A 19,910-nucleotide genomic window follows, 5' to 3' on the forward strand; every position below is an offset into this window, starting at 1 on the left:
GACCACAATGATATACAGAGATCGCAACGTTCGAGCGGCCGCTGATGACCTTTCCCACACTTTCAAGGCATCATAATCAGAAGCCATGAACTTGATAATTTCTGCCATAGAAAGGCCAAAGTCCGAGAACGGTGTCTGGTCTATCCCGGTCGAATCGATATTCCGAAGCAGCAAGAAGGGAACAAACGTGAAACCCAAGACAATTAACGCAAGTAAAATCAAAAAGGGTAAGACACCGTGCAACATTTCCGTCAGCAGCAGCAGTAACGTGCCTGTTGCTTCATAGACCCTCAGCATTAGAAGAGCTGCAATCCACAGGAGGAGTGTTGAGAATGCCAAAAACGCCCTAGGCGGCGACCGGTTTGAGACAACAAGGCCGAACGTTGTAAGGCCGAGGATAATAGCTGCCAGGTCAATATAGTTGAATATGGAGCGGCGGAAAAGCCGCGGAACACGATACGCCTGTCGGGCTTTTATCAGGAGGATGTAAGCTGCAAAAAAAGCTTCAATGCTCGCTAAGGCCTTGATGGATGTCGTAATTGATGTCACACTGAAATAAGAATGGCCGTCGGCTCCATCGTGGAAAGTAATGTCAATATGCGAAGTGCGGCCTGTTAATAGGATGCTAACCACGAGGTGGATCGCAAAGAGTATCAGCATTGGACCAGCGACGCGAGTCAGATACACTGAGCGTCCAAAGGTTCGCATCTTCCACCTCAGCAGCTTATCTAGCCAGATAACTCTCAAGAATAAAAATTGTATCTCCCGGTCCTTTAAGTAAAGGATCTCCTCCACCAGCCTGGTGAATGGACTAGTTGGACCATTTCCACTCTGTTCAACATAACGTAGTATGGCCGATTCCCAGGCTGCAATGTTAGGATCGGGATATGTTGCTCGAATAAATTCCCAGTATGGGTCAGTATCAGAATTCGATACGGGAGGGGGTTTAAAGAGCCGGTGGTTAAAAGAAGAAAACCCGGGAAGAGGTAGGGTTACCACGCTGGAGTTTGCTTCGAGATACTCACCAGTCGAAGAGATGAGCGATAGAGAAGAGATGAATCCACCAAAAAACCGCCGCAGAAACCACTGAAGGTCATCTAGGAAGATCCTGGTCTGCTCATGTTCCAAGCCCGATTTAGTATTTCCAATTGGAGTAGTGCTGACAGTAACATCCACTGCGCCAATGTCCACAACTCGGAAAGGCAAAAGTACCACATGCCGCATGAATGAAAGGGTTCCAAAGGGCCGGACATGGCAGGCCAGGGGAAGGGTGCACGCTACTGACTGTGCATTGAACAACAGTTTGTCTTGTGATGACTGATGTAGCCTTCGGAAGAAAGCATCCACATGTTTAGTGTTCTGAGAACGCCAGTCCATATTGCAAGCCGCAGAAAAAGTGCTTGGGAACAGTGGATTCATGCTATTGTAACTTCTGTCGTCATATATCATACTGAAATAAGATCCAAGTGCATCCATATAGCGCCCTCCACCGAAGAAAATTTCGTTAGTGCTGTCCCCGTTTCTAAGGCCTCGGAGGCCGTATGAATGCCACATTGCATGCTTGGCCACAACATAGTGTGAACGGTTCCGATGGCCATAGTCAAGCGCATCTCCCCCTGCGCTAACAACAACAGGTGGTAAATATGCCCCAAATGAGGTTGAAGCTATTAGTAGTGGGTTGGGAGTTGTCATCCAGCCACTGGGAAGAGTTCCATGTTCTGCTTCCTTAATTATAAAGGCATCATACCAGGCATCCTCTTCAAGGAAGTGCGGAGTGATGACTGTGTGTCGTGGCAGCGGTAGTGGTGCACCAGAAAAGGATCGGCCAAAGGAAGTATCCTTGCTGGAAGTCACGGAGAGAATGTAGTGAGGCCCTTCTCTATATACTGCAATCTTCTCTGATCCTGTGTCTGATGAGAGAATAGTTTCTGACACATACAAAACACGAACTATACCAGGTGTGGAACGATATCTTGTAATTTCGCGTTGAGCCCAATTCCCAATAGCGATAATGTAGTACTTGTACTTCATAACAACTCCAAATAGCGAGACTGTCTTTGTCGAGTCCCAAGAAAAAGGAGTCAGCGACGCCAAAAGTGGCACATACTTTTCTCGTAATTCAGTAGTGGATGGCATATTAGTTGTAGAATTACTACTGCGGAACGAAAATTCGTAGAGAAAATCCTGCCTTAGTCTATCGTCTGCCGACATTTGCGGGGATAACCCAGTTTCGCGAACGAACCCACGATCGGGCATGAAGGCGAACTTGACGAATGGGGTCTTCTCCGAGGATACAGGTCCCTTTATGACCTTTGAAATGCTGCTGCTGGTGGTATCAAAATATTCTTCAATCTGTTTGATCTTGTCATAAATAGCTGGAAGAGGAATCACCGCCCCTAGCACCCCTAACACTTCTCCGGTATCCGGGTGTTCAGTCGTGGGTGAAGCACCAAAAACGGTAAGGCCCGTCTCGTTGCTGCATCCTATCTGGAGTGTTACATAGCCTGGCCAATGTACATTCTCCGCTTGATAGTGGTATATTAGTTGTAGGTTAAGCGTCAGGAAAACGTTAACTACAACGTATCCAGCGGTTGCAGTAATAACGGTGACGACCTTTGAAGACGGGGAAAATCTGCAGTGGTGGACCTGTTTTGGGATGCTATCTCGGACGTCTGTCAATTGGCCATTGATAACCCATTGGCGGAGAGTGGCTACCCCAACACCTGGTAGTTGGGCTGTACCAAGTGGCTTCAGAGTGGGAGCTGTGAGGTCCCAGTGCGAAATGAGGCCATCCTCAAAATGCACGAACACCATATGGCAACCATCGGGTGACACAGTCACGATACCTCGAAGTCTTAGGGCGCCCTCAATCCCATCACAATTGAAGTGTACTTTATTATCAGAAGAGAAAACCAAAGGGGGGCTCGTCCGATTCTCTCTGGAGCCTGCTGTCGATATTGCGCAGTGAACAGCACGATCAGCCCTAAGGGGCCGAAGAAAATGTAAGTCGCGTGAGAAACGTGCGTTGCCAAAGCGGACCACAAACCGACTGGAGACTTGTAGTGTTCGAATGTCATATACCTCAATTTGCTCCACTTGTCTCTTCTGAGAAAATCGATGATATTTGCGAGATTTGTAGAACATATGCTCCCCATCATCAGATTGCACACCCTCATTGAGTGAATACAAACTGTCTGTATTAGATGGCGGCTTGCGTCTGACCCATCCATGTTCTGATGTCACTGTCCAGGCGAGAACTCCACCCGTTGGAGGTTTGCAAAGGATGAAGACATGGGTGCCATCTTCCGTTATCGCACCACTGACTTTCGTCTTGTCGGAGGCATAGAAACTGGCAGAGGGTGACGTAGTAACGTCCAAGCTAGTCTTTGACGTCCAGACTTGTGGAAACTGTTCACAGAGCCGGAAGATTGTGACGGTGATTATCCTTGCAGAGGGAACCGCTTCTACTACGGCAAGATGACAGTTGCCAGGTGATGGTAACAGACAAAGTGATACATCTGCGCCATCTCGGTTCAGTGCTAAGGCCGAGTTTGTGAATAGAAGGCGCTCGGCATCCGAGGGTCGTGAGTAATCCTCCTTCCAGGCGGCATCAGTTCCAATCAGCTCACGCGAATGAACAGCTAAAGTTGGGGGGGCCATTCGGCCAGACACCTTGAAGCGTGTGTAGTAGTAATTTGGATATAGATGATGGGACGATAGAGCGAGTAATTGTGAGCTTGTATCTTCTTTCAGGCCTGCCCGGGGGGGTGCCTCCAGTTATACTCGTTAGTTTTGTCTTTATATGCCCCAGCAGCGGCGTGGCTGAGCAGAGGTCATCATGTTAAGGACTGGCCTGTTACCTGTCCATTCAGACCAGGTTCTTTTCTCTCTTTTCTCATTCTCGAGAGACAGAGATCAACTGGGGATCTCATCTAACTCGAGCCTCCACGGGAATTTGGATGCCCAGGAGGTTCATGGTTGCCTATATATTTGTCCGCGCTCTAATTGGCTGGAGAGTCTTATTTGAGGATGTAAGACAAGGCTGAAAAGTCAGCCAGACCAGCGGCTCGTATATGACTGATCGGGCTGCAGCGCACTCCGTAACTTGGTTTTGCCTCCCTGGATCCCTGGATGCTAGAAAAGCCCAGGCAAAAAGAACAGCATCTCAAGCACATATTAATCGAGGTTTCGTTCGGTATAATATGCATATGCCTTGTTGGTTGCTGTGGTTGTTGTAAATAAGGGATGGAGGCGAGGTTCGTAAAGAGGCTGAAAAGCAAAGTTTATCACGTGCCTGACATCCTCCCGTCGACGGGAGCTAGTGCCTGATGACTAAAGAAGCTAAACTTAATATGGAAGGTTAATGACAACATCAGGCCAATAATATTGCAGCGATTGAGTAAGAGCACCTGGGCAGCCAATAGATCACCTGATGTAGAAAGTCTAAATATAGAGAATTACTACTGCCAAATGTATTGTGATGACTCAGCAGGCTGGCGCCTAAGCGAAACTTGGCGAGAAATCAGGAAGCAAAGCTGGTCAAGAATGGGATATCGAATGGAAGGAATTCTCCCAAAATATATACATCCTAATATGATGAGAAATAAATTAAAAATACGAAGGGGAAAAGAGAAGATTTCCAGTCCTTTAGTGCGCTAGTTATGTAGTCGCAGCCTACATAAGTTGTTTAGGATGGAAAAAAGATGACAAGTATGTCCCTGGATGACTCGTTAAGGGAAAGGAAGGTATATATATATACACCGGACGGAGGGGTATATCCAACAATCAGCATTTATTTCTGACATTTACTCCTGGTGCTTTTCTTCTTTATCCTCCTTGGATTGAGTATCTGACAGGATCTCCTTGACACTTGTCCCCGTTGCAGTGGCCACCAGCGCCCGGCCGGACTGCAACACCACCGGGCCCGTGCTGGCCATGATCAGAATAGCGATGAATACGGTACACGCTGGATCAGCATAGTACTTTGCATGAGGGCTGCCATAGTGGTTATGCTCCGAATCATGATGGGGTCGGTCTTCAGGTGACTTCTGGGTCGGGACCTTCCAGATAATGGCTGCCGAGACTATCACGGCCAGGTTGTTGAGAGCGTCGGCGGCGACGTGAAGGAGAACTGCTTTTATCGAGAGCGCTGTTCCATGGGAGAGCTTCTCTTCGTCACTTCTTATATCGTGATGATGTTCATGAGAGTGAGCATGGGGATCATGGTCGTGGTTGTGGCCGTGACCATGACTGTGGCCGTGATGATGATGGCCGTCCGCTCCGAGAATACAGGCGCAGACTACGTTGGTTAAGATACCGACACAACCTATTATCAGGACCAGCTGTGGGTTGGCGATTTCTTTAACTAGAAGTCAGCCACAGCACGCTAAAGATATATATTATTAAGGACCGAACGAATGGACAAGGATGACGTACCATCAAGATGCACAAACTTCTCCAGACCCTGCAAGAAGATTGCAAGCCCTAGAGCTAGCAGGAAGACGCTGTTGAAAAAAGCAGCGAGCAGAGGCAAAACATGGCGTCCATCCTTCTGGTCGATCCGGATAATTGCGGTGCGGTTTTCGGCGGCCTCGAGTTCGATACCCGTCTCTTCAGGGATTATGTCCCGCCCCAACGCAGATGCATGCTAAGTTGCGTTAGCTTGCAGAATAAGAAGACAACGGTGAAGAAGAAGCATATGAAGAAAGAGAGGAGATGTGAGAAGAAAGCTGTTGTACCTTCTGAGCGAGGTAAGCGATGACGAACGATAGGAGGTCGCCTGTGTAATGGAATGCATCTGCAATAAGGGCGAGTGAATGGGTTTTGAACCCAACAGCTAGCTCTGTGATGAGGAAACAGGTCGATATTGCGATCACTAGCAGCAGTCGGACCTGGACCGAGATCGAGGGCATGCCGCAAGTGAAAGCCATCTCAGAGTGCCAGGCTCTTATTCTCAGATGGAGAATAATAATAACAACGTAAGTATTAACAGTCGCAGCGCCAACTCGTCATGAGAAATAAGCAGATTCTGCAGGGCAGCTCTGTTATGCTTTGTCCTTGCATGGTCAGCGACGACTCCAGCGGACACTGTATACTTGATATACTAACTAGCAACTGGCAAACGGCTTGAACCATGTATTATTATCAACGGAAATGCGTCTTCCGGCGAACCAAAGCCAACGAGATCAACACCGATATATTTCGAAGAATCAGTGACCAGCAAAAGAAACAACAACACAGGATCAAACGGACATGATATATATAACAATGTAACTAGTTCAGGCAGCCAACTCCCTGCCCACCCGCGAATACACGGGGATGAACAGCTGAGATGGATGTGTCTTCATAAGTATTATATTTATTATTCGCTAATGCAAGCCAGCCCGTGAGTGTGTTTGTCTATAGCTCAAAAGGGGAAGGCAAGACGGGTGCAACAACGGCTTCGACTGCGTGTAATCGGTCGTTTCTCGAATTTGCATGGATGCGGGCAGCTGCAAGGATCCACGGAATCTACACGCCGATACATCCAGACCGTCTCCCAGCTAGCCGACGAAGCTGCAGTTACGAAGTATAGCTAAAGTCACTGCCGGCTGGTACTCCACCCAGCTCACGAAGGACTTATTTCGTGACAGGATCCCCCCTCCAAGAAAGCGAAAATTGCAGGAACCGATCCATAACTATAAGCTTATCCGCTTGCAAAGCGTTGCCACGAGCCATGTGACCCGCGTCATCTACTCAGCTCTGTGGTTATTCAAAGCTCCTCAAGTATCAGGACTACGCTGCTCACTAATTTTGTAACTAATGCAAACATGGCATTGCGATTAAGTACCTGGAGAAACCTGCTGCGGCTAAACCTGGCGTCCTCAACAAAATCCCGATCATTTAATACTCTATACCACTAGAGATACCTGTGGAGGAAGACCTTGCCTTACTATAAGCCGGAGTATTACTACCCTGTCAATATTGGAGATATGTACAAGACCAGATACCAGGTTACGGGCAAAATTGGCTATGGGGCTTTTTCAACCAGTTAATAACGCTGGGATCTTCAGTTCGTGCTTTCATTAGCTATGAATTTAACAAGCTCTTCCTTAATAAATGGCCATTCTCATTTGATTTGCCTCTCCTGAGAATGACAGTTGGACGGCTGTTGTTTGCCCTTGAGTTTTTGCACACAGAAGCCGAGATAATCCATGCTGGTACTCAGCCATTGTTTGATATACGAACAAAGTCTCATTACTAACTAGAACTAGATCTGAAGACCGATAATGTGATGCTCAGTCTAGAAGATACCACCATATTGAGAGACTTTATGAAATCAGAAGCCGAAAGTCCCAGTCCGCGGGAGAAGATTGACGAGTCACGTATCGTGTACCAGAGCCGGGAATTTGAAGGCAAAGGTTATGGCCTTCTAGTTCTATGTGGGTCTGGCGAGGCGCGAATTGGAAAAAGACATGAGTCCAGCCCATTCGTCCAGCCGAATACTTATAAAGCACTAGAGATCATATTCGAAATGCCGTGCGGGAGTGCTCTTGATATTTGGAACCTGGCGGGGTTGTTACGCACTGCGCCTGCGTACCTGTCATGCTGTATTGTCCTGCTAATCGCTCGCTCATAGATCTGGGACCCCTTCAAGCATCTGGCACTCATGGTTGCCTTAATTGGGCCACCACCGAGCGAATTCGTCAAGCGTAGTGAGGCAACTGAGCAGTGTTTTGGTCCAGGTGGTAAGCAACCTTCCTTCTCCCCAGATCTTTTTGGAGGCTTTAGTTGCAGCTTCAGTTCTGACACGCAAGTAGGTCTCTGGATTGCCCATGAACATGCAGCCATACCACCGGTCTCTCTGGAGGGCAGAGAGAGGCGACTATCTGGGCAAGAGAAAGAATCGTTTATTCGATCTATGGGGTCGATGCTCAAGTGGCCGCCAGAGGAACACAGCACGGCAAAACAGCTGCTTGAGGGCCCATGGTTTGATACCTTCTAATGAGAAAGAGGTTTACTGAGTGAGAGCCAGTTCCCATAAAGTAGTTACCTAAGTACTTACTTAGAAGAGCTGAATATAGGGACCGATAGAGCTGTTTTCATACTGTAACAACAAGGCTGCCTGCTGGAATATTCAACTATGTATCCATACTCCGTACAGAGCTCACCTGTTGTCTTCTCCATTTCTGATAGTCTGGCACATTAACTTTGTTTATTATTGTGTCCACCCCCTGTGCCCCCGAGGACAGGCCTGAGCCCATGATCAAACTCTACATCAAACAGAAGTTTCTCCCGCGATCTCGTGCTAGGACTCTCATTTCCTGCTGCAAGGGCCAATTGAACAGGCAGAAGGGTCAGAAAGTGGATAATTGCGTTACTTTGTCATATGTGATCTGCTGGGGGCCCTGGTCAATAACTAACTTATTATCGAAGGTTGATAACCATGATCTTCGCGGCCCCTGCAATAACATATGGATAGTTAACCCCAGACCCGACCAAAGAAGCAAGCAAACCAGCTAGCTAGCGAGACAAACAGACATGGATACAACTTGACGAGTTGAATGTCGATATCACAACCGTCGTTTCATCCGTCGTGTCCATTCAGGCCTTTTGGGCATGAACTAACTTGCTTAGCTAGCCGAAGCTGATGCAGACATCGGATATGCCCACACCCGAATATTTTAATTATACAAATCTTGTGCAGTCGAGTTTGCTCTGGTTGCTCAGATAGCAAGGAGAAATACTCCGTCGGTAGTGATGTCTCTCTGCATGAGGGTGTACGGTGCGACTCGACCGGCTGAAAAGATAAACCAGACTGTTTGATGCCATGCCGGTCTCTTAACCAGTTAACTTAGTTAGCTACAACAAATTCTGCTTGCGCAGCGAACGATAAAGCCAGCGCGGAAGAGTCGCGGGTCGAGTGATGCTTTGACAGGCTGCACTCCACGGACAGGCAGATGGTGATACTCCCGTGGGCACCACCTTTGGTTAACCACCTCTGCTCGTCCGGGTCACCCTGGCGGATGATGTTGATGTTGGTATCGACGGTCAGAGTCGTGATAGGAACCAACTTCTGCCATCGCAGCCTCCACAAATCTACAAGCTGTGTTTCTTCATCCACACGACTGAGATTCTTCGATCTGAATAGCCAGTTAGGCAGTATTAACGAACTAGCAATTGTTATCCAGTTAACTGGCCGTTTGGGTAATTCTTTGTCGCTCGGGTGAATTCTTTACTGCTTCGACATGAGATACCCCGAAATATGCGAGTTGCGCTGTACACCCCCCAAAGGAGCGAAGATACCCCCAAACGCAAATAAATGAAGAATAGGAATGAGAATAGAAGCAAGAGAGCGGGTCATTTTGTTCTCTGTGCCACTCAAGTCAAGCATCATGGAGTCGACGCCGCCGTTTTCTTTGACTAGCTTCAAAGTTGGCTTGTCTCGAGATACCCATCATCATTCTCAGTGTTTACCAGCTCTGGTGAAGATGGACGTCGCGCATAGGCTGTGGAAACAGGCTGATAATGACCATCCATTCTATCACAACAGTGAAGAAGACGGAGTGCGCTGTAGGAGATCTATATAAAGGCCGTGAAGGGACCTCTTCAACATGACCCTTCTATACTCCTCATCAGCATCCTCATCATCTCCAGTACGGTCGTTCAAAGTCTGCAATACTACTAGTTACCACCATGGTCAAATACGCTCTTCTGCCTCTGGTTGCCGCCTCCCTTGTCCAGGCTGGCGGCCCTGAATGGCACCATTCCAAAACCGCTGACTTCGCAGTCGACCCGAGAGTCCACAAGGGCTGCACTTCCTGGATAAACGTCGTCGATGCCTCAGGGAAGCTTACCTGTGATGCCTTCCTAGACACCATCAACGTTGCCAAGAGGCAGTTCATCCTCTGGGTACGATTTACATCTTATTGACTTGATATCTAGGAATTGTGCACCCTACTAACTATATAACCGCCGTGTAGAACCCCCAGATCAACAGTGACTGCTCAAACATCAAGAGCCAGACATCTTACTGTGCTTTCCTGCCTTCTCATGTCAGTAAGCAGACTCGCGGGCAGATGGACCCTCCCCCGAAAACAAAACCACTTCCACCTGGCTTGTTTAACGACTGGGGCAACAATCACGCTCAAAAGCGCAATGACCCTCCTCCGAAAACAAAACCACTTCCACCAGGTTTGTTCAACGACTGGGGCAACAACCATGCTCAGAAGCGCGATGCCCTGTATCCTACAAAGGGATTGGAGGGCTTTCATGGGCCAAAAGAGGCTCCTCCACCAGATTGGGGACACAAGGGCGTGGTTGAGGGTATTCATGGAGACATGATGAGCACGAGATCACCAATAATGGGAACTGGCCTGCCCGAACAACAATCCGAGCCGGCTTTCATGCCACCACATATCCCTAACCTCCCTACTGGAATGGAGAATAAGATGGTTGTTCATCCTACAACCCTGACCAAGAAACTGAGACCGACGGGCAGCTACGTCAAGCGTGATGCTAATGCCCCTGCCCCTACACCCGGCTCTGTTGGTGCTGCTATTGCAGGATGCAAGCAGTATCATACTGTCAAAGCCAAAGATACATGCTTCAATGTTGCTCAGCAGTACCCTGGCCTTCTTTTCAGCGAGTTTCTCAGACTGAACCCGTAAGTGAGCCCGTTTTGCATCTCGATAGGTATTCATGGCTTATTCAGTCCGCTCAGCAACCTTGATACTGTCTGTCCGAACCTCAACGCCAATACTCGAGTCTGCGTGAAGGCTGACCCAAAAACCAACTTGGTACCAACTCCCTCTGCCGTCGTAGGTGTCCATGCCCGCGATGCCCAGGGCTGGCCGTCTCCCACCAAGCCGGGAACGAACCCAGGCTGTAGGTCAAATTCCCCTCTATCTTCAGCGGAGTCCAACTCAACCAGAATGCTAACTCTCTGCAGGCAAGTCGTTTGAATTGGTTAAGAAGGGAGACTCGTGTGAGGGCGTTGCCAGCAAGCACCATATCTCCGTCGCCCAGCTCAAGCAGTGGAATCCAGCTGTTGGGCCTACCTGCGAGAAGCTTGAAATTGGATACTACGCCTGCGTCCGTGTCTGATCAGCCATCCTGGCCATCTCGTAGCTGAGTTTTCAAGGCCTCCAGTCCTTCTGCTATCCATACACTTTTCTTTTCTTTTTCATTTATGGTTCTTTTCTTCTGCCAAATCTTTAGACATTATGTCCATCTCTGGCACTCTTCATTTATAGATTTAGAAATCATAATCTTCCCCTTGGCTAGGCCTTTATTCCAAGGGTATTATCTTCTACCAGTTCCCTTAAAGTGTCTGCCATTCTAAGCCTGTCTTTCTGGGTATTTTCGCACCAAATCTGATAGTGAAGTGACTTTTGCCTTTTTCGTAACCTCAACTTCAACCTCAACCTCAATCTCAATTTCAACTTCAAACTTCTCTCCGTTTTGACTGATGGGCAACTCCATCTTCACCCTCATATCCAGGCAGCAGTCTGCCGCCTGCGGCCTGCTTGGTTCCTCAGGCTTCGTGTTTACCCGTCTGCTGGCTACCACTTACTACGCTGACGCGCAAGAGTTATCCCGCCTAGGCTGAATACGATGGGATGACTCCATCGCTGCACCAACCCAACCAGCCAGCGCCAGGCAGACTGTCACTGGCTGGATCGCTCGTTAAACTAGCTGAAGCTGCTCGGAGGGTCCGAGGATACTCGAATTAACAGTTATCTGGCCTTTGATGCGGCGCTGGCTGTCCTGATCGCCGCCTGCATTTGTGCGCGTCCTCGACTGCGCCCCTGAGTTAGTTATATTTAGACACCCCCAGTCAGCTCATAGGTCAACTAACCAGTTGGTTGGTTAGCTAGTTAAACTGACCAGCCAGGCTGGCTAAACACCGACCAACAGCGGCTTTTCCTTCGAGCGTACAGACACTCGCATCTTGTGGACTGGACCACAGTTAACTCTCCTCCCCCACCAACCGCCCGTTTTCTGACTTCGGCCATCCCTGCCTCAGGACCACTTGTTCACTAGGCCGGACAAGCAGCAGACAGACGGAGAGAGAGAGGATAACTACCAGACCGAAAGGAAAAGACGGCTGCATTTCAGATAACTAGTTGACACTTTTATCTCTTTTATCCCTCTTTCTGTTCTGCCCTGCTTGCTGCAACTGAAACGCCCCAGGGAAGCCAACACTCATGCAATTCTTCCATAAAAACAAATCGCAGCCGACACTCTTGAATTCCGTGGAGTCGGCTCCGCACAACCCCAGCGACCACAGCAGCGTCAGCACTCAGAACCACCACCCTCATCACAACAGAGAAGGCAGCCAGCAGCATCAGTATCAGCAACAACATCAACACCAACAACCGCAGCACCAGCAACAGCCGTATCAGCAGCACCAGCAACAGCACCCAGCGAATCCCCACCCGCCGCATACTTTCCAACCAGCCACCGGTTCCCACGAGCTGCCCAGTGGCACGTATCAACTTGGCCAGCACAGCAGCGCCGCCAGCTATACCCATCCTGCTCATGCGGGAAGTCGTTCTGAGAACTTCTCTCTCCCGCTCCAGGTTTCATCCGGCTCTGCAGCGGCGCCCTATCCTTCTGCAGCGGCAGCAGCAGCAGGTGACAGGCCGACCTTGAACCTCGTCCCCTCAGCGAGCCATCAGCCTGATCACAGCATCGACGCCCTCTCTGCCGCACCATCGCTGCCTTCCGCTCCTCACAGCACCGAAGCTTCCCCGCTTACAGAAACTCAGCCGCGCAAATCCCGCCGAAGCTTCTTTAGCCTACACTCAAAGGATAAGGATAAGGATAAGAGCTCCTCCCAGAACCCCGCCAAGCCTGGTCGAAACGTCTCTGTTAGGAAGAAAATTAGTAACCCAATCCCTCACCCGAAGCCGTATCAAGTCGGCCCGCTCCCGCCTTCCGATCCAGTTCCGGACCCAGAGGAGATTGATATCACGGAGAAGAAGCTCCCACAGCTCCCTAACAACTCGTCTCAGCCCAGCCTGCCACCATCCATCTACCCCGCCAGAGGTGCCAGTCGGTCGTCGTCTCACCTCGACATCCAGCCATTTGAGCCTCCCCAGATCCAGCGTGTCAGCACTGAGCCTCTGGGCCAGCACGAGGAATACTACAAGGGCCGGCCACAGCAATACAATCAGTACCAGGTAGTCGGAGCTTCTCCCCACCAACAGCAACAGCTACAGCAGAACCCCCAATTCCAAATAGACCAGCCTCAGGCGCAGCCCGCCGTGACATCAACGGCCACACATAGACCAAACCAGTCCTCAGACCAGGTATCAATCCCCCCAAGATATTCGCCAAAACAAGATCCATACCACCCCCCAAGGCCACCATCCCAACAGTCTCTTGGTCCCCCATCCCCTCTTCACCCGTATTACCAATCGCCGGATTCTAACTATCAAAAACCTCACTATCGACAGTCCCTCCAACCTGTTGCTGGCCCCATACTTTCACAAAGCGTAATGGCCCTGGAACGACCAACGGGTCTCAGACAGCCCATTGATACATCCCAACAGCAGCAGCAGCAACAACAACAGACTCCGCCACAGCAGCAGCAGCAGGCTTCAGGACAGCAACAACAGTTCCCTCCAAGCATGCCACAAGGGCAAAGTTTCAAGGGAAATTCTTCGCAGTCAGCAACTCCCGGCGATCGTGAACAAGAGACTCCTCCACCCCCTGGAAAGGCAAAGGACGACGCACCTGAGCTTGATGTAAACGGTTGGATCCAGAAATATGAGGAACTACGTATGTGTCTGTGTTTTCGCCCTGGAAAACTGTGCGAACTAACCCCTATTGTACAGAGCTTAAATACAATCGTGTCAAAAGGTACTACTTCGACAAGGAAGCTCAAGTACAACAACTGCAAAACACTGTTGCCCACCAGCGCATGTCCGCTTCCAGGACTGTGCTGGATGATAATGAATACGCTACTCGCCTGGGCCGTCTGGACGGTGCCATAAACAATCTCTCCTTCAACATTCGCAAGGACTGGAAAAATATACCTCCCTGGCTTCAGGGAGTTGTTAACGAGGATGCTCATACGGTGGGAACAAAGGAGATGACGGCTGTTGGCCGAGCTTGTCTTACACGCTGGATCGTAGACGAACTATTCGACCGTTATTTCCATCCAGGACTGGAGCCTAATCTTAGCCGTCAGCTGAAGCAGATTGAACGAAACGTTCGGCGAATGGGAAAGTTTGTTACCGAGGAAGAGCAAGAGAACCATTTATCCAAGGTGTCTTCCTGGCGCCGCACCACTCTTGATGGACTCGGCGATATCTTCCAGAGCAAGCTTGCAGACGAGCACCGAACCCTCTTGACTCGAAATCTTGTTGAGAAGCTCACAGCTAGCTTAGAGATGAATTTGAAGACACCTCCCCCGCCTGGGCTAGAAAATGGCGTGGCGATGATTGTTGAGCTTGCTGTTGGAATCAGCGGAAATATACCCCTAGAATCAAGAGACATTTCCATTGAGTACTTCCTCCCTGGTGCTACAATCACGGACTCTCATATGAAAATCGAGACTACCCTACCACCCCTTTCCAACCCAGGAATAGAGCCGCGACTGGGTTCAGAACCATCCTCTGCAGCAACTGATAGGGTAGACCAGTCATCTATCAAGGGCATCGAGGCGGCCATCTCCTCTTCCGAGGCGACAGGTGGGGATGAAAAGGACTCCAACTTCCCGACCCAACCTCAGCCAGCTAGCCAGGGCCGCAAGAAATCGGTCTTTGGCTCATTGATAAGCAAGAAGCCACATTCTGGACCTGGGAACTCTACAGACTCCATGCGGCCGCCATCCGGCCATTTCCGAGAACGTGAAGAAGCTGCCGAAGCTGCTCGCGAAAAAGAGAATGAAAACCGTATTCGCTTTGCTGCCTTTGTCGCTGTAGAAGTTCGAGGCAAGGGGACTGGCAATGTCATTGTCAAAGCCCCGGTCTACCCATTTTCATGAGTCATGACTCTCCTCGTTTCTTATGGGCTTCCTAAGCGTCGCCGTTCTCTAGTCCTGCCCACTCTAACACGTCTTTTTATACCATTTTCACGTTTGTCCTGATGCGTTACACACAAGAAAAGATGTGATTTTGTTCTCTTCGTTTGATTTTCCCCTTTGACTTGGATATGGTTTGCTAACGCAGGCAGGATATGTATATACATCCATGCTCTTCTCTCTTCTTGATCTTTGGAAGCGGATACCTTCTCCTTTCACAGCGGACTCGCGGATAATTTTTGAACTGCCATTTTCTTTCTACTCGAGCCCGATATTAGACTGAATTGATACTACGGTAGGCTCGATAGGTCTAAAAATGTTCTGGCACGGCATATATTTACATTATGATAGATAGCTCTATACATACTTCACTCCTTTACCTTGACGTACTGCAACCACTTTTGGCTGTCATAGTAGTGTTTAGGCATCAGACTTCTCGGATCTGAATCAACCATATTATATATGCTTATCTACAATAATCCGCCTACTACCACACTAGAAAGACCGTGATCTGCTCAAGAAACCCAGTCCGTCTCAACTGCGTTTACAATGCTCGCTGCCCTCGCCGCTTCTTTCGCCTTGAACATTCTGCCCAATCAGAAAAGGCATATCATGTGACAATTACATAATCACCAAGCGAAGAACTTTCCCACGCGAAATCCCAAAGCGGCCTAGCGCGCTTCCGAAATCCCACACAAAAAAAAGACATCACGAGAAACTTCGACTTTCTCCTTTGCGACTTCGACGCAGCGACATTTCTGTTCCATCTCAACCCCAAACCGCCAGACGGCTGATTCGATATTTCATATATCGCCCAGCATGTGTACGTTGACACCCTCTATCTACTCTCTCTATCCTCCGCTGGCTCCACGGGGGGGCTAGCAGTCGCAGCAGCTGGCCCGGAGTTGGCGGTTGGAAGAAGCGGGTTTGATGAAAATTGATAATATAATGACCGAGATGAATACTGACGGGATGGCGATGACGGTGATATAGCGCTCGTATCCGGCGAAAAGTCGAACTTCCAGTTCATCCTCCGTCTTCTCAACACCAATGTTGACGGAAAGCAAAAGATCATGTACGCCTTGACCAAGATCAAGGGTGTTGGTCGCAGATACTCCAACTTGGTCTGCAAGAAGGCCGACGTCGACCTCCACAAGCGGTACGGCTTCCTCTTCCACACTCCCCTTGGGATATTATTCAGCTTGGATTGAAATAATATGTATACTTATCTGTGCATTTGCTGCAGTGCTGGTGAAATTTCCTCTGAAGAGCTCGAGCGAATCGTCACCATCATCCAGAACCCAACCCAGTACAAGATTCCCACCTGGTTCCTCAACAGACAGCGTGACATCACCGATGGCAAGGACACCCAGGTTCTTGCTAACCAGATGGACAGCAAGCTCCGTGAAGATTTGGAGCGACTGAAGAAGATCCGTGCCCACAGAGGTCTTCGTCACTACTGGGGTCTCCGTGTCAGAGGACAGCACACCAAGACCACCGGCCGACGAGGACGAACCGTCGGTGTCAGCAAGAAGAAGGGTTAAACGTACTGTCTCCGGACTTCCTTTATGTCGGCGGGCGTACTGCATGGTCGGGAGATCAGGAGGAGGGGAGGAAGGGATGCCATATTCTGCATTTTTTGTCTTTCTTGCCGATTCTCTTTTTTTCTTTGAAGTACGTGCGCGCCGAGCGGGTGGTGTGAGTTATGAGATGAGAAATGTAACGATGAATATCATTCTCGCTCATGAACGGCGGAGAACTAGATTTTTCTGCCTTGAAGGGAAACGGTCGCTTCTTCAAACTATCTCCTCACCTTGGGCCAATTTCCTCCCCTCCACTACTGCCCATGGCTGGCGTTAGTCTGATGTATGAAACTGCAAAAAATATGAGCGATAATACATGGGATTATCCCGTTTCTTAAAAAGACACTGACTTTTTACTGCTTTTACAAGCGTCTACGATTCTGGAGATTATTTGTAGCTGTATATATGTCTAGCAAAGACACTGGCATTCTGTAGAGCTCTATTGTCGGCTATACAAAGCCTGGGTGTGTTAAACCAATTCCGACAAAAATCACAAACCGATCACACGATACTGTATCAGCAACAATAGCAAAACAAGTACAAAAGACATTCAAACTATGGCAAATCCGAAACTCCAGTAGGTACGGGGTGGAGGTTGTGTGTGTGTGTGTGTGTGTGTTCATGCATCCAAATAACGGGCAGTCTAATGCCATTCACCTCTGAGCCAACGGTTGAGGAACTCCAAACTGGCCTCGGGCTGGTTGAGTGGCACCATGTGGCCGGCGCCAAAGATGCGCATGAAAGTGAAGTTGCCGCTGGACTTGACCTGGCCGATCTTCTTGCCCTTGTTCTTGTTGTCCACGATCTTAAGGTCTTCCAGCTTGGTTTCAGCAAACTTCTTGTGGCCGGGCCATTCAAGGGCCTCGGTCCAGGCCTTGTTGCCGAGCCAGTTGCAGATGAAGTCGGCATCACCGGCGTAGATGAGAACTGGGATCTTCTCGAGCACGCTGGGGACGAGACGATGGTATGGCTTCATCCAGTCACCATGGAAGAGGAAATCACGGTTAATGCCGCTGTTGCAGCTCTCGTAGGACTCAACTTCGACACCAAGGGCCTGCATGACAGGCTTTTGGTTGAGCCACTCGGTGATGGCGTTAAGCTGGGGGTAGCAGAGAGATGCCATGTCCTCACACTTGGTGCGGACGTCATAGGGGTTCATGCCGGTCTGCTGGTAAGGAGCGAGGATGGCGCTGTTGCAGTACATGGCGGCGGGGACACAGACCCAGGCGGACTCGGAGCTGTAGCAGGTCTCGATCAGGGAAAGACAACGCTCGAGCGAGTTGTCCATGGAGCGGCAAGTACCTTGGTCCAAAACAGCAGGGTAGCCTCCCTCGCCGCAGGCCATAGGGCGGTACTGAGGATACTGGGTCAAGGGGTCGGTCAGTCCGTTGCCGATGAGGGCGGACTTGAGGTTGATGTTAGTGTTCTTGTGGGAGAGAATCTCAGCAGCAAAGACTGGGATGTAGTGTCCGGCATAGGATTCACCGGAGATGTGGAAGTCCTGGGTGGCATATTCGGGGAACTGCTTGAAAAACAGGGTCAAAAGGGCGTAGACGTCCTTTCCGGCAGCAACGGTGTCGGAAACGGAAGAGCCGCTGTAGGAGAAGCCAACGTTGACTGGCTGGTCTAGGAAAATGACGGAAGCGTTGGAGTTCCAAGAGTAAGGGTTGCTGACGACCTTGAGATTCTTGTCGATAGTGGCCGGGCCTAGCTCGAGGAACAGGCCGGTCAAGGAAGAGCAGCCTGGGCCGCCGTTGAGCCAGAGGACGACGGGATCGTTCTTGGGGTCGTTGCGAGACTCAAAGAACCCTAGTATCGATCGTACTCGTCAGCAATGTGATTCATAAACAGGGAAACCGGGACATCCAAGGTACTCACAGTAGAACAAGTGCTTGTCAGCATCGTTGTCGTCGAGGTAGCCGCTGTACTGCTTGACGCCGGGGTCGACACCCAGCTTAGAAGGGTCGACAGCCTTGACTCGGAGGTCGTAGTTATGGAGCTTGCCGTCGATTTCGCGGCGCTTCTCGCCATCGGCTCCCTGGACCCAGACGCTCTCGATGTCCGCTCCACGGACGACATGGTCCCATTCCGAGTCAGGCCGGCGGGTGTGCTTCTTGGGCAGCGAGATCAGAGGCAGGTAGTCCTTGAAGTTGGTCTTCATCTCGGACCAGAAGTGGGAGATGCCATCCTCCAGGCTGGACTGGAACTTCTGGAGGGTCTCGTCGAAGATGGAGGAGTCTGGCAGGGGAGCCCGTCCCATGCCGTCTTCTGCCTGCAGGACCTGCTGCTCCTGGGCGGCTGCGAGGGCAGCGGTGGCCAAAAGGCCGGTGGTAAGAAACTTCATGGTGGTGTTTGTTCTGCTACTTGATGTGAGGTTGGTTGGTGATAGCAGAGAGTTGAAACAGGAGGAGGAAGAGGAAGAAAAGAAGAGGACGAGGACGAGGACGAGGGAGCCCGGCAAGGTCGAGAGAAAGGCTGGGGAAAGGTAGTTCCTAGCGCCGGATGACGTTGGCGATCGATGCCGGGCGGTGGAGTTCTGGCTGTGGCGGCGCCTGATGACTCGTAACTTGGACGGAGAAGCTCTTCGCTGGCCTGCAGGAGGTGATTCCCAGTCTAGAGATGATGGAGATTCACTTGACTCTACTCCGAATGTTCCTTTGATGTCTTTTTGATGTCTTTTTCTGGTCTTTTTGAAGGTGAAAAAAGAAGAAAAAGAAGGAAAGATTAGTCACGTGGTCATATTATATAATCGGAGATGTATTGGTTATAGATATGTCATGTGACTTAGCCTCGGCCCGCTCCTGCAGGGGATCCGCCTTGGAGTATTTTTGAGCAGGCGACAGGCAGCAGCAGTTCTGGACGCAAAAGAATAGTCAGTTGACATGTTGTCTTGGGTTAGATTCTGCAGCTGAAAGACAAGGATACATGCAAGCAGCCGGCGAAGGCAATGTTGTGGTTGTTTTTACGGGGATACGGATATTGCTATTGATGTCGATGTTGACTTCTCAGGGCCAGGTTTTTCGACGCTACTAAGATATTCACAATCCATCTTCATGAACTTCTATCGCAACATCGATGCAGGCTGGTAACTATCTCTCTTCCAGTGAATAATGAATGGCTGTCGCTGGACAAAGCAAGTTGTTGGCTTTTGTTGCTCGTCCTTGGTTCATGCTGAGTCATCGGCTAGTAATTATGACTAATAATTCACGTGACTGCTTATCTATAGCACGTGACTCATCTTATCGCAACTTTCTTTTTTTGCTGCAAAAAAGTCGAAGTCGAAGACGTGAAGTTGATATTTATATTTATATTAA

At 49.7% G+C, this 19,910-nt stretch overlaps 7 protein-coding genes across 8 annotated transcripts in view; 4 read left to right on the plus strand and 3 right to left on the minus strand.

The window, feature by feature from the left end:
- TERG_08982 (uncharacterized protein) overlaps window positions 1–3,758 on the minus strand; it is a 5,521-nt gene extending 1,763 nt beyond the window's left edge. Inside the window, exon 1 of the mRNA XM_047749025.1 lies at window positions 61–3,758. Coding sequence (XP_047604903.1) covers window positions 61–3,660 — 3,600 coding nt within the window. The 5' untranslated portion in view covers window positions 3,661–3,758. The remainder of the gene's footprint in view (window positions 1–60) is intronic.
- A 72-nt stretch (window positions 3,759–3,830) lies between these two features.
- On the minus strand, window positions 3,831–5,930 carry TERG_08250 (uncharacterized protein; the record flags this gene model as incomplete). The annotated part of the gene is made up of 3 exons (XM_003231112.2): window positions 3,831–5,359; window positions 5,437–5,647; window positions 5,739–5,930. 3 exons carry the CDS (start codon window positions 5,928–5,930, stop codon window positions 4,806–4,808), a joined length of 957 nt encoding a protein of 318 aa, XP_003231160.1. The 3' UTR covers window positions 3,831–4,805.
- A 1,202-nt stretch (window positions 5,931–7,132) lies between these two features.
- On the plus strand, window positions 7,133–8,281 carry TERG_08251 (uncharacterized protein; the record flags this gene model as incomplete). Its single annotated transcript, XM_003231113.2, has 4 exons — window positions 7,133–7,199; window positions 7,248–7,594; window positions 7,619–7,727; window positions 7,800–8,281. The coding sequence occupies 4 exons, from the start codon at window positions 7,133–7,135 to the stop codon at window positions 7,982–7,984; spliced, it is 708 nt and encodes a 235-aa protein (XP_003231161.1). The 3' UTR covers window positions 7,985–8,281.
- Window positions 8,282–8,926: 645 nt separating this feature from the next.
- On the plus strand, window positions 8,927–11,558 carry TERG_08252 (uncharacterized protein). The gene has a single exon (XM_047748912.1). It carries the CDS (start codon window positions 10,059–10,061, stop codon window positions 10,647–10,649), a length of 591 nt encoding a protein of 196 aa, XP_047604904.1. The 5' UTR covers window positions 8,927–10,058; the 3' UTR covers window positions 10,650–11,558.
- Window positions 11,559–12,188: 630 nt separating this feature from the next.
- On the plus strand, window positions 12,189–14,977 carry TERG_08253 (uncharacterized protein; the record flags this gene model as incomplete). The annotated part of the gene is made up of 2 exons (XM_047748913.1): window positions 12,189–13,767; window positions 13,824–14,977. 2 exons carry the CDS (start codon window positions 12,189–12,191, stop codon window positions 14,975–14,977), a joined length of 2,733 nt encoding a protein of 910 aa, XP_047604905.1.
- A 1,109-nt stretch (window positions 14,978–16,086) lies between these two features.
- TERG_08254 (40S ribosomal protein S18) lies at window positions 16,087–16,557 on the plus strand (the record flags this gene model as incomplete). Its single annotated transcript, XM_003231116.2, has 2 exons — window positions 16,087–16,172; window positions 16,260–16,557. The coding sequence occupies 2 exons, from the start codon at window positions 16,087–16,089 to the stop codon at window positions 16,555–16,557; spliced, it is 384 nt and encodes a 127-aa protein (XP_003231164.2).
- A 33-nt stretch (window positions 16,558–16,590) lies between these two features.
- On the minus strand, window positions 16,591–19,906 carry TERG_08255 (uncharacterized protein). Of its 2 annotated transcripts, XM_047750550.1 has the most exons (3): window positions 19,526–19,552; window positions 18,475–19,451; window positions 16,591–18,405 (listed from the first exon to the last, which is right to left on the minus strand). In XM_047750550.1, exons 2-3 carry the CDS (start codon window positions 18,938–18,940, stop codon window positions 17,240–17,242), a joined length of 1,632 nt encoding a protein of 543 aa, XP_047607501.1. In that variant the 5' UTR covers window positions 18,941–19,451; window positions 19,526–19,552; the 3' UTR covers window positions 16,591–17,239. The 2 variants fall into 2 exon arrangements, with proteins under 2 accessions (XP_047607501.1, XP_003231165.1); XM_003231117.2 differs by having other exon boundaries at window positions 18,475–19,906.
- Between the last annotated feature and the right edge of the window lie 4 nt (window positions 19,907–19,910).

This window comes from Trichophyton rubrum (assembly GCF_000151425.1).
Source record: "Trichophyton rubrum CBS 118892 genomic scaffold supercont2.13, whole genome shotgun sequence".
Lineage (NCBI taxonomy): Eukaryota > Fungi > Ascomycota > Eurotiomycetes > Onygenales > Arthrodermataceae > Trichophyton > Trichophyton rubrum.